Source organism: the organism of the source record quoted next, unplaced genomic scaffold (assembly GCF_019419815.1).
Source record: "Pyrus x bretschneideri cultivar Hongxiangsu unplaced genomic scaffold, Pyrus_bretschneideri_v1 Contig29, whole genome shotgun sequence".
Classification (NCBI taxonomy): Eukaryota; Viridiplantae; Streptophyta; class Magnoliopsida; order Rosales; family Rosaceae; genus Pyrus; species Pyrus x bretschneideri.
The window spans coordinates 4,604,564-4,621,989 of NW_025999601.1; the positions used below are offsets into that span (position 1 = coordinate 4,604,564).

Genomic DNA, 17,426 nt, shown 5'->3' on the forward strand with positions numbered 1-17,426 from the left:
TTATTTTATTTTATTTTATTTTTAAATTGTTTTTTATTTTTTGCGCTTTAAAAATAATCAAATAAAGCGATTGACGTTTAGAAAATTGTATTTTTATAAGTGTTGTAAGTATGAAAAATAGTGTCAAAGTATTTGACAAATTTTAATGTAAAAGAATTATATTATGCTTAACTACCGCTAACAGAGATGAGCGAATTTGGTTCCAACAATTTTCATCTTGGTAAAATACAAGTTAATGATTGTTTGGAATTGTCTAGTATTATAATGTACATAGTAAGTCAATATGGTAACATCATCTACCATGAACTTAGTAACTTGGCACATCATGTGTAATCACTTGTTCATGTGACAATTGATATGCTAGATCATCATTTTGTCATCCAAAGCTTTGAGTGGTGGGTTGTAATAGAGAAGGCATCGATTGTGATAGTCATACATAGAGAAAGTTTGGGAAGCCTACAATATTAGTTATGACTTGCACAGAAGTAGACTTGAATTGTTTGGAGATGCACTGGCTTACTATAATTGCATGGTGGCTTGACTATTGTCCACCAATCATTCAACTTCATTGAAGATGAATCGTTTTAATACAACGGATTTCTCCGTACTATGATGTAGGTCTGACGTAGAAGCATTTAAGCGAAAAAGTTGTAGGCGTGTGTGTAAATGTATTCATATTGATTATTTTGAGATTGTTTATGAACAAGATGGAACTCATTTGGTGCCTTGGACATCCAACCAATTATGGGTTTTTCATTATTGGTTTCTATTGGCTAATTGTTTAAGGCCTAATTATAAGAAGTAATTTTGTGGGCATGCCATGTTCATTGCTGGTTTTTCTTCTATATAGCGACTGTACAATTATACATGGAGTTAGTCAATGGGATTGCTAATTAGATTCAAAAATAGGTTTAGAACACTTTGTTATGGAGAATTTTGGAGGTTAGTTAATAGGATTACTAATTAGATTCGAAAATAAGTTTTAGCAACACCTTGCTATGGAGATATAGTGTAAAGATTGAGATATCCTAACACGCCCCAATCCCGACATCCCCACATACCAGGGTAGGCACATGTTGGCCAACACCCAAAGGTGACGAAGCCATTTTGAACATGCTTACCAATAAAATATTTAATTAGAAAGATATAAACCGATGCAGAATCGTGTTCAAAGCATACAACCACTAAGAATAATATGAAAGGATTACTAAGAAAAGATATGAACAAGGAAATGATACCTATACTAGGAAGACTCGAGGATAACTAAGCTGAAGTACCCTAACGCCGGGATCATATGTCTCGATCCTAACTCATGAAGGGGGTGCAAAACAGAAAAGGTGAGTTAATCAGAGTTTATAATATTAGTACTAATAATAGGAAAACATTTTATTTTTGAACATAATAACCCCCTGTTTTGAAAACATATATATAATACTACATAGTAAGTTTTATGGAAACTCTAGCATGCAATGAAAAATGTTTGTAAAATTGATACGTGTAAAACCATACCCAAAAATGCTAAAAACTTCGCCCAAAGGCAAATCCGTAAATCTCATCAGTAAAGTACCCAACTAGGGGTATCATAGTCGCCCAAAGGCAGAATTTGTCCATCACCCAAAGGTGAAGCTGTATAACTTATCCATCACCCGAAGGTGAAGCTGTATAAAATAGCATACATCCACATCGACACTAGCAGTGGCTTGTGAAGCTGTCCAACACCGCTTTCGGCGGTGAAGCTAGGGGTATATAATATATCATATCTCACTCCTCCATCATCTGTGTCCTATGGCCATAGACAATACTCGTGGTGTGTGGATGTGTTGTGTGATAACCCACTAGGTAAGTATCAAAAACATATCTCAAAACTTGTGTCAAAGCTCAAACTATCTTCATAACCATAATAAATCCATATCCGTAAATCTACCATATTTGTGAATCCGTAATATACATTATATTCAAAAACCATAGAAACCAATATATGCAAAACCAATAATTCATACTCTTTAATCAAACATAATTTTGATAAATAGTAATTATAGAAGTCTGGAAAACATAAGATAAAGCATATTCAATGCATGAAATATGTAATTCATGCTAGGTTAATGATTTATAAAAATATAGTTAAGAAGGGGTCCACTCACAAGTTTTCCATTGCCCGAGAGCCGCTCGAACTGTCGAGAATGTGATCACTTCCTATCAATACGCCTAAACACAATTAAAGACCTTTTAGTAAAACTAATGTTATAATTTGGGGAAACGGATAGCGGATTTGGATTCGGCACATCGAGAAACCTAAGGAAGGACCTCGGGTTTTTCCTCCACACGTCGCCGCGGCGAATCGCGGCCGACCGCCCCGACTTGCCGGAAAATTCAATAATCTCCAAAAATTTCCAAATTTTACAGCAATGAAGATCTCAATGAGAGGAACACCTTTCATACCTATGACCAAGGCTAATTTGGCAGGGAAAAGCCCTAATTTCACTAAAATCCGTTGGAACCCTAGAAATGGGTGGTTATTGATTCGACTCCAAACAAGCACCGATGCCTCAACCAATGCATAGTCTTTGTTCCTGAGGTTGAGGGGAGTCCATTGGTGGTGGTGGTTGACAGAGTTAGCTTCGGGATTGACGGATCACCGTTGTGGAACCACCGCACCCATCGGTTTGTTTCTCTTGAAATCGAGACCAATAACTTCGATTTTTTGGTGAATATGGGAGAAGGGAGGTTGGGAATTTGTTCCCAAGTGGTGGGTGGTTACGAATCATCGAAAAAATCGATGAAATTTCCCTTGAATTGTGCATAAGAATCTGGTCAGGTCGCAAGGATAAACCGGGTCAAAGAGAGGGATCAGGTTCCTCTCCCCTTCCCCTTCTCTCCTTTCCCTCCTTTCTCTCCCCTTCCATTGGTCACTCTCTTCTCTCTCCTCTCCCGATTAGCCTTCACGTCTCCCTCATTTCTCTTCTTTATCTTCCATCTCCACCGCCCATCTTTTCTTTCCTTTAATCTGGGCCACACACGTGGCTTTCCAGATTTTCTCCAAAAATCTGGAGCTTTCTAGAAAATAATTAATTTACTAAAATGCCCCCAACTTAAACGTTAATATCTCCTTCGTTATAACTCCAAATCACGTTCCATTTGCGCCCATGGGTCCGTAACGACGAGTACTACAAGATTACCCCAAGAAAATGAACATTACATGACATGACAAGGTGGTCAACATAAGTCAACGTATTTGCCTCAAAGGGCATTTTTGTAAATTCACTTTTTAAAATTATAAAAATCATAATTTTTGGGGATGGGTCGTTACATATCCTTTCACCTTTTTGGAAGGAAAATTTGTAGCGCACATGGTCAAATTCAATGATGTCTCGAGCCTAATTGTGAGCTTTTAGAAGAATATAAGTCGATGACCATCAAAATTATTTCAAATGTCTACTTGAAAATATTCAAGTAATTCTCCAAGTAGGATCCACAAGTAATTTTCCTGGTGTGTTAATGAATGATAAAGGTAGACAACCGATATATATCTCATGTCATTCTTATCCTGTTAAAATACAAGTTGATGATTGTTTGCAATTGCCTAGTATTATTATGTACATAGTTAGTCAATATAGTAACATCACGTACCATGAAATTAGTAACTTGACTCATCACTTGTATGCACTTGTTCTTGTGGCTTTGATATGCTAGATCATATTTTTGTTGTTCAACCCCTTGAGTGGTGGGTTGTGATTGAAAATCCATCGATCTTCACAGTCATACACGAAGAAAGATTTAGGAAGCCTATGACATTGGTTATGAATTGCACATAACTAGACTTGAATTGTCTTCAGCAACACTTAAATCTTGAATTTCAAATTAAGTTTGGTGAGTAGCAACAAAGATTTAGGAATTTTATATTTGGGGATGCATTGACTTACTATAGTTGCACGGTGGCTAGACTGTTGTCCACCAAGCATTTAACTTCATCGAAGATGAATCATTTTATTATAAGAGATTTCTTTGTACTACAAAGTAGATCTGACATAGAAGCATTTAAGGGAAAAGATCGTAGGCGTGTGGGCTAACTTATTCATATTGATTCTTTTGAGATTGTTTATGAATAAGACGAAACTCTTATGGTGCCTTGGACACTCAACCAATAGTGAGTTGTTTCCTTATTGATGAAAATTTTAACAAATACAAATTTGGTTTCTTTTGCCTTATTTTTGAAGGTCTAGTTATAAGAATTAACATTATGGGCATGCAGTGTTCATTATTGGTTTTTCCTCTATACGGCGGCTGTCCAATTACAGATGGAGGTTATTAATAGTATTGCTAATTGGATTTTAAAATAGGTTTAGAACACTTTATTATGGAGAATTTTGGAGGTTAGTCAATGTGATTACTGATTAGTTTCAAAAATAGGTTTTAACAACAACTTGTTGTGGAGATATACGTGTAAAGATTAGGATATCCTCACACATTTTTTGGAAGGAAAATTCGTAGTACATCTGGTCAAATTCTATGATGTCTCGGCTTCTAAGAGACAATGCAATTTGGTGATCCAATAAATAAAATTCTCAATTTCATGTTTCCAAAGAATAGAATACTTCTTCAAACTATAATGGGTCATCGAAAATTGTACAATACTACCTCCTTCAATAGTAGCACTCTTCAAACTACAATTGATTCATTGTATCATTTAAGTAATCGTTATTGTTCATTGGATTTCGAAGGTACTATATCTATGAAATAGAACAACAAACAAAGAGCTTCTTGCCTATGAAGAAAGAAAGAAGAGCAACAAGGTTGCGATCTACTACCTTAGCTTGAGAAAACACTGGATGAGGTCTTACTTTTGCATACCACCTAACTATGAGTTTTCAAAAGTGACACACCCCGACCCAGAAAGTCCACTTGGACCCTGAATCGAGTTGTGCTGGCCGACACCTGGAAGGTGACGGAGCTATAAAATGTGATAGAGTGTAGAAAAATGTGAATAATTTGAACCTAAAAATTTTTAATACCAGAGTGCGTTGAGAGCGGGAGCGAACCCATTTCACGCACGATGTCAGAGCATAAGTAAGGTACAGGAGTGTGGGTAAGAATCATACCCTCAGAAATATCCATCAATACTAAGATTCGCCACAGTTCCTTGTCAATACAAACTCAGCAGCTAAAACCTGGAGGGCACCAAACAGAAAGTGTGAGTAAGCAATAAAACCAAGCTTCCCAAAGTTATTACCTCTCTAAAAGTAATGCCCCTAAATGTAAAACCCGTATCGTTTTCCATAAGACAATACAACATATATACATATGTCCAAACCATACTCAGAAATGGCTAGAACCACGGTTTGCCATCAACTCCACCATGCAATAATAAGTAGGCCAAATGAACTTAATCAATACAAAATGATATATCAATCGGAGTCATCTAATATGACATGTACAACTTATCCATATCTCATCAATCATGGCTAGCATATAAGTCGGAGTCACCTATAGTAACCTGTACGACTTATCTATATCTCATCAATCATGGCTAGCATATAAGTCGGAGTCACCTATAGTGCCCTGTACGACTTCTTAATATCTCATCAATCATGGCTAGCATATAGCTCAATAAGTATACCTGCACACGAGTCGGAACCACCTAAAGTGGTCTGTACAACAAGACTGGGTGTAAATAAATACGCTCAAGTGCTACGATCACGTGAAGACTGTGCGAATAATCGCGGGTCACCTAGGAGTCGGAACCACCTAAAGTGGTCTATACGACAGGACTGTGCACCCACCTTAGATCCAAGGTGAGCGTAAGGTGCGGGAGGTGAACATCACGTGAAGGACTGTGCCATGGCCACGGGCGAGAGCACTAACACCAGGGTACAAGTTTATGAGCTATATTATATCTCAACACAATCATACTCACTAACATCACTAACATCAACGTGTACTCACCTGAGGCTTACCTGGGCGTCCGCGGCGTCATATAGCACTTCAAAGCATTCACAATAGTCAGGTCCAGGTAATATCCATATGAATATGCCATGATGCAATCTAAATCCAAACATTTCATGATATTCCCAAAATATATATAATACGGCGTAACATGTACAATTAATAACACCCTATTCCCAAACTATTTACTTTTGAGGGTAATCATTAGTGATAAGCCCAATTAGACCCTAGTTACATTAACTATCATACTTACCTTTCCTTACTTCAATTTCTTGATTCTTCACGTATTGATTTATGATCAACATTTAATCACCAAATCATAAAGCTAAATCTCACAATTCCCACCAATGTCCCTCACATTGCTCAATTCACTAAACAAGGCTATTGTCTCAATTATTTAATCTCATTTATTATATGGCTGCATCTAACGTCTTGTTAGACTGTCTACGTACCCTAAACAGGGATCAAGCCATTCATAGTTCGAAATGATTAATTCTAGGTAACAAGCATAGATCACTATAGAAGTGCTTGTGGAACTATCAATTATATGCCTATGAAAGAAAAAGGCCCACTCACCTGGAGTCCACGCTATGATTATCTTGCATGCACATCGAGACATCACGATCTATCGTCGCCTGTGACCAATTATCAAATCACGTCTCAAAGTTTTTACTGATAGAATACATAATTTACATAAAACATATCCTCAAGGACCTTCAAGAATAATTTGAGACCCATTGACCAAAAGTCAACCGTCGATCAAAGATCGACGGTAAGGTCTACAACCCTGTATAGTTCAATTTGGAAGATCCGCATATCAGATGTCCAATCTGCAACTCCCAACGATCCACAATATGTTTCTAGAATAACATATTAAAATTTCATTACAATCCAACGGTTGGATCTCCGCCATTTGCCCAAAACCAAGTGGACGTGAACATTTATTTTACTAACTTACAAATTCAATTCGGGAAGATCGCTACATCGGATTCCCGATCCATAAATTCCTATGATCTTTAAATATTACGTATTATAATGTATCCAAGTTTGGTGACGATCTAACGGTCGGATCGTCGATTCACATTTTCATCAAACAACGTATCGTAATGAATTTAGTAGGTTCCAACGATCAACCTATGTCATTCAAATAACAAAACTGAATTCAAGACATTCGACATAGCCTAAAAATATCATTGGCGGCCCACTGGGCACGCACCGCCGCGGGTGGTCGTCGGCCGTCTCGACTTGCCGGAAAATCCAACTATTTCCAAAAATTGTCAAACTTCACAGAAATGAAGATCTCAGTGAGTGGAGCAACTTTCATACCTGCCACAAAGTCCAAAAGTGGACGGAAGATGGTCAATTTTTCCCACAAAGCCGTTGGGTGCCTAAAACTTCCCGACGTCGATTCGTCGTCTACGGTGGTCCAACGGGGTCAAGGTTGGTTGGGTTTTTCTCCTGGGATGATGGGCTACAAAGCCCAAGTGGTGGCATCAGCCATCGCTTTGCCGATTTGCTGGAAAATCGAAAAGGGTGGCCGGAGCACTATTGATTTTCGTCAACTTTCGTGGCCTCAAACCGCCACATACCATGGTTAATCAAGGTGGTTCTTGGGTGGGTTTTATAGAGGGGAATGAGAGCTTCCAGATGGTGGTGGTGGCATCGAACTCCACCGGAGTTGGCCGGAATCGGCCTTGGAAAATGGGAACTTGTGGTGGGTGTGGGTGGACAGGAAAGCCACTTCCCTTTTTTTTTTTTTTTTTTTTTTCTTTCTTCATTTCTAATTTGGCTTCACCCCACAAAGTGGGGATTTAATTTAATTTAACACTAAACCTTGAATAACCAATTTCGAACGTATGTAACTATACCGTTATAATCCGGACTCGCAAACGGCTTTCGCCTATACGTTCGTACCAACGAGTACTACGAGGATATGCTAAAAGAATAAGTCTCACATCTCTCAAGTCGATGGTCAATGGAAGTCAAAGTCCTTGCCTCTAGGGCAATTTCGTAAATTCACGCTTTTAAAATAAAATAAAAACGTAAAATTTGGAACGGGTTGTCACAAAAAGCATACAAGTAGATGGCCATCAAAATTGTTTCAAATGTTTACTTGAAAATATTTAAACAATTCTCCAAGTAGGATCCACAACTAATTTTCATAGTGTTCTAAAGTCATAAGTTTTATAATGAATTTGTGAATGAATGAAAAAGGTAGACAACTGATATATATCTCATGCCATTCTCATCTTGATAAAATACAAGTTGATAATTGTTTGTAATTGTCTAATATTATTATGTACATAGTTAGTCAATATGGTAGCATTATCTAACATGAAATTAGTAACTTGGGACATCACTTGTATTCACAGCTTGGTAAAATGCAAGTTGATGATTGTTCGTTCGACTTTGATATGCTAGATCATCCTTATTTTGTCCAATTCTTTGAGTGATGGGTTGTGATAGAGAATGCATCAGTCGTGATAGTCATACAAAAAGAAAGTTTTGGAAGCCTACGATATTTGTTATGACTTGCATAGAAGCAGACTCGAATTATCTTTAACGACACTTAAATCTTGAATTTCAAATTAAGTTTGTTGAGTGGAAAAAAAAAATTAGGAATTTATTATTTTTAAATCATTGACTTACTATAGTTGCATGGTGGCTTGATTGTTATCCATCAAGCATTCAACTTCATTGAAGATGAATAGCTTTATTAGAGGGGATTTCTCCGTAGTACGATGTAGGTCTAACGTAGAATCATTTAAGGGATAAGGTCGTAGGCGTGTGGGCAAACGTATTTATATCGATTCTTTTGAGATTGTTTATGAACAAGGTGAAACTCTTCTGGTGCCTTGGACACTTAACCAATTGTGAGTTGTTTCATTATTGATGAAAATTTTAACAAATACAAATTTGGTTTCTATTGCCTTATTTTTTAAGGTCTATTTATAAGAAGTAACTATGTGGGCATGCCATGTTCATTACTGACTTTTCTTCTATATGGCGGCTATCCAGTTATATATGGTGGTAAGTTAATGGTATTGCTAATTAGATTTAAAAGCAGATTTAGAACATTTTGTTATGGAGAATTTTGGAGGTTAGTCAATGTGATTACTGATTAGTTTCAAAAATAGGTTTTAACAACACCTTGTTGTGGAGATATACATGTAAAGATTGGGATATCCTCACACATTTTTTGAAGGAAAATTCGTAGTACACCTGGTCAAATACTATGATGTCTTGGCCTCTGAGAGAATGCAATTTGGTGATCCAATAATTAAAATTCTCAATTTCATGTTTCTAAAGAATAGAATACTTCTTCAAACTATAAGGATAGAATACGTACTCATATAATTCTGTTTACCAACTAGGGACATTTTCTAACTTATCAAAAAATTAAATGCCATAAATATAAATACGTCGTAACTCTAAATACAACACATAATACTTAATATAATAATAAAATCTGAAAACTGGATTTCACATTTCCCTCCACTTGGATTTCATAATCATCAATTAATTGAATTTCATAACTAAATCACATATTTAAAAATAATCAAGGTATTACAATTCATTGGATTTCGAAGGTACTATATCTATGGAATAGAACAACATATTTTGTGGAACATAGAGCTTCTTGCCCGTGAGGAAAGAAAGAAGAGCAACAAGGTTGCGATCTGCTGCCTTAGATTGAGAAAGCACTGGATGAGGTCTTACTTTCGCATACCACCTGCTGAGTATCTCATCCTTGCCTAACTGTGAGCTTTCAAAAGCATACAAGTAGATGGCCATCAAAATTGTTTCCAATGTTTTCTTGAAAATAGTCAAACAATTCTCCAAGTAGGATCCACAACTAATTTTCATGGTGTTCTAAAACCATAAGTTTTATAATGAATTTGTGAATGAATAACAAAGGGAGACAACTGATATATATCTCATGCCATTCTCATCCTTGTAAAATACAAGTTGATGATTGTTTGCAATTGTCTAGTATTATTGTGTACGTAGTTAGTCAATATGGTCACATCATCTACCATGAAATTAGTAATTTGGCACATCACTTGTTCATGTGACTTTGATATGCTAGATCATCCTTCTGTTGTTAACCCTTTGAGTGATGGTTTGCGATAGAGAATGCATCAATTGTGATAGTCATACACAAAGAAAGTTTGGGAAGCCTACAATATTGGTTATGACTTGCATAGAAGCAGAGTTGAATTGTATTCAGTGACACTTGAATTTCGAATTTCAGGTTGAGTTTGGTGAATGGGAACAACAATTTAGTAATTTTTTATTTGGTGATGCATTGACTTACTATAGCTCTATGGTAGCTTGACTATTGTCCATCAAGCAATCAACTTCATTGAAGATGAATAGCTTTATTAGAGGGGATTTCTTCGTACTACGATGTAGATCTGACGTAGAAGCATTTAAGGGATAAGGACATAGGCATGTGGGCAAACATATTCATATTGATTCTTTTGAGATTGTTTATGAACAAGACGGAACTCTTCTAGTGCCTTGGACACTCAACCAATTGTGAGTTATTTCCTTATTGATGAAAATTTTAACAAATACAAATTTGGTTTCTATTACCTTATTTTTTTAAGGTCTATTTATAAGATGTAACTATGTAGGCATGCCATGTTCATTATTGGTTTTTCTTCTATATGGTGGATCAATTATACATAGAAGTTAGTTAATGGGATTGCTAATTAAATTCAAAAGTAGGTTAGAACACTTTATTATGGAGAATTAGTTAGTCAATGAGATTGCTAATTAGATTCAAAAACAGGTTTTAACAACACCTTGTTATGGACACATACGTGTAAAGATTGAGATATCCTCACTTTTTTTGGAAGGAAAATACGTAGTACACCTGGTCAAATTCTATAATGTCTCGGCCTGTTAGAGACAATAAAATTTGGTGATCTAGTAAATAATATTCTCAATTCATGTTTCCAAAGAATAGAGTACTTCTTCACACTATAATGAGTTATCGAGAATTGGACAATCCTACCTCCTTCAATGGTAGCGCTCTTCAAACTATAATTGGTTCAATTGGAGTTGGAATATCCAAATCATTGACGACATATTCTCTTGCTAACACCCCTACCTGCCTCATTTGGAGCAAGTTTGCAACCTCCAAAAACTTTAAAACTATAATCTTAACGATTTTAATTATAATTCAATTGATGTATAACTTTATATTTATAGAAAATCTTATCTAAATGGTTATTTCTTCATAGTTCATTGTGTCATTTAAGTAATTATTGTTGCTCGTTGGATTCCGGAGGTACTATATCTATAGAATAAGACAAAAAATTTGGTGAAACAAAGAGCTTCTGGCCCGTGAGAAAAGAAAGAAGAGCAACAAGGTTGCGATCTACTGGCTTAGCTCGAGAAAGCATTGGATGAGCTCTTAAGCCATCTCTCACTGATCCGGTCAGAGGGCCATAGGGCTAAAAATAGCTCGAAATGACACAAAAACCGTCTCCAACCGAGGGTTAAGCCAAAGGGTTTGTGGGTCCCACAAGGCCAAAACCACCAAATCAGGGCAACAGACTGGCCATCTCCAGCCAGCTAGCCAACCAGCCCGATGAGCCCAGCCCTTTTTTTTTTTTTTGACAAATTTGAAAAAAAAAAATGCTAATTTTTTCCTACACTATTTCTCACATACTTTTCATCATTCTATACTATCTTACCTCATTTTATTTATGTTGTGATATATTTTGAGATTAATAAATAAAAATTAATTAATTTAAATCAAATATATATATGTATATATATTTTTTAAATATTAAAATAGTTTGCGCCATGAAAATAGTCATCGAGCTAAGGTTTTTTTCTTTTATTTTTACATTTGTTTCTTTATAAAGCTTAGCCAACGAAAATTTCATAAAATACAACTTTGCCTGATGAAACTATTTGTTGGCTATGTCAGTTCGTCGAACAAAATTAGTCAACGCATTTTTACCCAATGAAAATTTTGTCAGAATATTGGTTGGGCAAATGGCATTTTCCCGACAATTTCTTGTTTTCGTCGGGCAAAACTTCGCACAACGAGCTTTGTGCAATGAACTTTGCCGACGAAGTTTTGTCGGACATACTCTTAGGTGATGAAACCGTATTTTCCCCAACCAAATTATCTCGTCTAAAAAAGAATGTTTTATTTGCAGTGTATCATTCACATATAGAATTTTCTTTATATATTTACTCCCACTAACGGTAAGGTAATTTATGTATTATGCACTCATCAACAACATTATCCTCCAAAACATACGAGGTGATTAAGTTGTGAAACTTTAAACACTATTAGCGAGAGATCTGCTTTAGGTCTGGTTTGGTACTGAGGTTATTCTGAAAAAAACTAGTATAAAAAAAAGCTAGGAGCTGTTTTTGTGTTTGGTAAACATTCAGCTTCAGCTTTTTTTTCACAGTTTTGGGTGAAAAAGCCAAAAACAAGAAGTTGCAAAACCCAGCTTTGAAAAATTGGCTTTTTTTCACATCTGTTTTACATAAAAGTTTACCAAATACTATAATACTGCTTTTTTTTTTTTTCAAAAGCACTTTTACAAAAAAGTTTACCAAACACTCTGCTGCTTTATTTCACAGCTACTTATTCTCACAGCACAGCAGAAGCAGTTTTTTTTCAAAGCACAGCAATACCAAACCAACCCTTAGTCCGTATATAGATTTTATCAATTCTTTTATTTATTATCAAATTCATTGGCGTAGTAAAGAAAGTCATTTAGTTCATTTATTAATCCGAGTTAAAAATGGGATTCTTCATTAAGTGGTGGATTGTTCTGGTGGTTAAAGTCTTCCTTTACAAATCACTACGTTCAGGATTTAAACATCTTCACTACCCTTAGTCTGAGAGAATATCACTTGTAATTAAAAAAAAAAAAGGTGTCACTCTCCATTAAAGACACATAAATCAACTATGAATTTGATATCACTCCAAATTGTGAATCGGAGATGATATGACTTCAATTTGTGTATTAGAAGTGATTACGTTGTGACTATAACTATAAACATAAGAAAGAAGTTGGATTAATACACCAAATTGACCAATATTACACCAATATTTATGAAACTGCAACAGCCAGACGTACCGCTTCACGAGTCCTTGGCCTTTATTATTTATTACGAGATATCCAATTAATTTTATCTCTTACAAACAACTCCACGGCCATCCACCCCGCTAGCACAATTCATAGTACTAGCATAGTGGTCAAAGTTGTTTGAAAAATCATTCGTAGCAATCTCACCAGTAAACCTTGCAACCTCACAATCCGAAGCAAAGATGGTAGAGGATGCAAATTCTTTGTTACCGCCCAGAACAGGCATCACAACTCCCATCTTAACCCTACTCACGTAGTTGCTTGCGTATGTCTGCCCTAGCACACCACTCACTTCTTTGCTTAGGGCATAAAACTTGAAGCTTAAGTCAAGGTGAGCAAAGCAATCCTCTTCTGTAACCCCATAGTTATGCATCAACGATTCCTTTTCAGTTATCGGCACCACCACAGCCTTGATCTTGAAGTTCCCTTCGGCTTCAATTTCTACCGAGTTCATGTTTTTCGTCCTTGTGATGCTGAGTGCTCCTGCTGATAAGATTGATTGCCAGTTGGCGCCTTCGCTGTCTGGGAGGCTTATGGTTTGGCCATCGACGGATAGGGACAGGCGATCGTTGGAGTCGTCCCAAGTTGCCGTCCTTTTGGCACCGATGTAGAGCTTGTGGTTACCAAAGAGGATTCCTAGAGACTGCACCCAAGTGAAGTCCCTCTTCATGGTTTGATTTCTTTTGCCGATGAAGTGGGCGTTGATGTGGAGATTGGAATCAGAAACTATGCAGAAGTCCTGGTCTCGCTTGCCGTGGAAGTAGAAGGTTATTCCATCACCACCAATGAATCTGGGGTCCTGGCACACAGCACCTGGCTTGTTGCAGTCTGCACGCTCACATATGTTAGCAGTGTATATATGTAAATTATGCACACAAATAGAAACTCATTTTTATATAATACTTCCTATGTTATTATTTAACCATTATAAATTTATATTACTTAGACCTTTTCACACACATAGTGAGACAATATTAATGGTAAACAATATATGTCACACATTTTGTATATTAGCCTAATTCACAATATATTTCATTTGTTTCGTATTTTATGGTTAACTAACACATTAATTGTTACATCAGATGATATCTAATGCAGTTGTAAAACAATTAAATTCCCGAGCTGTGCTCGAAAAAGATAAAAGATTAGAGTGGGAAATAGTACAGCTATAGTATCGTAATTATATTTCTAAGTAACACAAGTAGCAAGGTTTGGTGAACTTACTGCAAACGGGACTGCATGTAACGCAGTCAACCTCACATTGGTGAGGGCAAGCACTAGGACAAGTATGCTCCAGGCCATAGCACTGAGGATAATTCTTGTTTTTGCATTTCACTCGCTGTTCTCCGGAGCTCTCTGAAGATGGGGGAGGTGGGGGATAAGACGACGGTGTAGATGTAGGAGGCGGCAGAGATGATGGTGTAGATGTAGGAAGCGGCGGAGATGGTGGTGTTAAAGGTGGTGATGGCATAGAAGTAGGAGGTGGTGTAGATGATGGTGTAGATGTAGGAGGCAGCGTAGATGTAGGAGGCGGCGGAGATGAGGGCGTAGAAGTAGGAGGTGGCAGAGATGATGGGGTAGAAGTAGGAGGTGGCGGAGGAGTGGTAGTGGAAGGAGGGGGAGTAGGAACAACTAAAGGTGGAGGTGGTGGTGAAGGATAAGTCCTTGGAGGCGGAGGAGGTGAATGATGGTAAGCCCTTGGAGGGGGAGGAGGTGAGTGATGGTGAGCCCTTGGAGGGGGAGGAGGTGAGTGATGGTAAGCCCTTGGAGGAGGAGGTGAGTGATGGTAAGCCCTTGGAGGGGGAGAGTGATGGTAAGCCTTTGGAGGAGGAGGTGAGTGATGGTAAGCCTTTGGAGGAGGAGGTGAGTGATGGTAAGCCTTTGGAGGAGGAGGTGAGTGATGGTAAGCCCTTGGAGGGGGAGGAGGTGAGTGATGGTAAGCCTTTGGAGGAGGAGGAGGTGAACGCTGATAAGCCTTTGGAGGAGGAGGTGAATGATAGTAAGCCTTTAGAGGCGGAGGAGGTGAACGCTGATAAGCCTTTGGAGGCGGAGGAGGTGAACGAGGATAAGCCTTTGGAGGAGGGGGCGAGCGTCTGTGCTTTGGTGGCGGTGGAGGAGGTGGTGGTGGTGGTGACCGTAGAGGTGGTGGCGGCGGTGCTTGGCAAACAGATTTGCATGTCTTACAATCCACAAAACAAGTGCTGGGGCATGCTGCCGGGCAATAGAGATCTATGTGGTAACACTTATAGAATTTTGTGTCTTCGCACCACACTTTCTTAGTCTTTGGACGAAAAGCTGTTGCCTCTGCCCCAACAAGCATCGAGAGGATGACCAAAAACACACCTAAGCCTAAGCGCACCATAGCTTGAGCTATTCTGGTGCCAAAGGATTAATTGTGCTCTTGAAACTTTGTATCTGTGACCATATTGATTCTGGCCTCTCCTTTTATAGAGGTCTCGAAATAGATCTCTCTTTTGCATCAAATGTATGTAGCATGCAACATGCTTGCATTACAATTAAAGTGTTCTTTGTTATTCCATTCCGCTTCTGCCTCATCAAATGGAAGTCAAAGTATAATTAAAGTCATCAGATCGATATTTCTCCATATGCCTCAAGTTGCTTACTATTAAAACTGTTGAAGCTGCTTATTTCATCCTAATTGATATGACAGATCTTGTTGAGAGTATGTATTCATATGAGAAGTTATCTAGCATATACTTATAAGGAGTTGAGCTACTCCTTATATCTCTCAATTTATTTTATGGTGGAATCTCAACTTACTACATGATATCATAGTCAAGTTGGCCCATGTGTGAATTCCAACAGCTACACATGTTCCACTCATCCGATTTGGGTTGTCTACATGCTAAGCTTGAAATTCGCCATATGTGAGGAGATGTGTGCTGAGAGTAAAAATCCCACATTGGAGAGACAAATGAAACTACTATTCATATTGCCAAGTAATTTTTTGGTGAAATCTTAACTTCAGACCCTACCTTTATAATTTTCAATTTAAATTATCTATATCTTGTATTTCATACACCCCAAATTCCAATTGATATCATCATCATTTTTTTTTTTTTTTTTAAGAAAATGAAATTGGAGAATGCAATGGTCCAATTATTTATTGTTATTTTTTTTTTTTTAAACTGAATCTTGGTTTATAGTTTACAATCGGCTTATGTGTTTGAGGTCGTTGGATGGTTGTTAAGATATTAATAGAACTTTTAGTTATTGTTGATAGATAAATTGTAATTTTTCATCATGATAATTATCTATGAAGAATTTATTGGAGTTATCTTGACATTCTTCTGTGCAAGATATATGGGCAAAAACCAATCTGGAAGCATTAAATGGTATAAATTTTTTGCTAGAATATCACAATGAAGATCACGAAAAATGACTAATTTCAGAGTCATAGTTTCGGTGAGAAAATTATTGACGGAGATAATTCCAAGTTTTTAGATAATATGTTGAGGAATCGCAGCCTTGGTAGGATTTAACTTACTCGGCATCCGCATCAAGTAGGTTTTGTTATTTTTATGGTGAACATTTTGGCACGCACTGTGGGTCCCAAGTGTTAAAATTGCGAAGTCCAAATGATGTTTCAATACTCTGATTTGGCTCAGTTCAACCGATTAGATGAGATCCAAGCTCAACTGGAGAAACACATTCAAAAGAGCGAGGAGGCAAAAAGGGCAAGAGAAGTGGAGAAGATTATTGATGCACATGAAAAAAAATGAGATTCCCCTTCCCAAATGTTAAGGTGAAAGCTCATGTCACCTTACAAGAACTATGGGTAAACAAAGACATGACCTGTTTTAGTGCTTGGCTAGACGAGGAACATTTTTCTATCGTTTTAGATACAAGTCAATCCCATTTTAAGTATGGCTAGATCAAAAGGCTGGGGGACAAATCCTCACTTCGGCCTTGATAAGCCTCGGTCTAAGAAGATTGTCAATTTGGCCGAAGAAGAAATTAGGCCACCTATTCGTTCGCTGAGTCAGAAAATTTGGTCAGCCTAGAAGAAAAAGTTCAACCTCTTGAGCAAAACATAAAAATAAGCTAAGAAGTTGATTTGTCAGAGGAATGTTCCGATGACAAACAAGGCCGAAACAATGCCTTGGCCACAAAAGCATGTCAATCGATATGATTATTGGAGATAAAGTTGATATGGAGCAATCTCGTTTGGCGAAGTTGTTCAAGTTAAAAGCCAACATTAGCGAAGTGATTATGCTCGGGGTCATAATAACTCATTGCATTTGGCTATAGAGAAAAAAAAAAATTTGGCGGTGTCAAGAATATTTGGAGATGATCGTTTACTGGAGCAAAATCAAATTGAAGATGTTGATATAA

General features: G+C 37.3%; 1 protein-coding gene across 1 annotated transcript; it reads right to left on the minus strand.

Moving 5' to 3' along the window:
* Positions 1–12,933: 12,933 nt before the first annotated feature.
* On the minus strand, positions 12,934–15,578 carry LOC103931005 (TGF-beta-activated kinase 1 and MAP3K7-binding protein 3). Its single transcript, XM_009340411.2, has 2 exons — positions 14,295–15,578; positions 12,934–13,898 (listed from the first exon to the last, which is right to left on the minus strand). The coding sequence occupies exons 1-2, from the start codon at positions 15,430–15,432 to the stop codon at positions 13,114–13,116; spliced, it is 1,923 nt and encodes a 640-aa protein (XP_009338686.2). The 5' UTR covers positions 15,433–15,578; the 3' UTR covers positions 12,934–13,113.
* Positions 15,579–17,426: the final 1,848 nt, after the last annotated feature.

What these genes read in the sequence shown, in the direction of transcription:
- LOC103931005 (XM_009340411.2), bottom strand. Translation starts at nt 15,432, where the DNA reads ATGGTGCGCTTAGGCTTAGGTGTGTTTTTGGTCATCCTCTCGATGCTT. An exon ending in TACATGCAGTCCCGTTTGCA is followed by an intron (nt 13,899 to 14,294) that starts GTAAGTTCACCA and finishes GTGAGCGTGCAG; the next exon opens with ACTGCAACAAGCCAGGTGCT.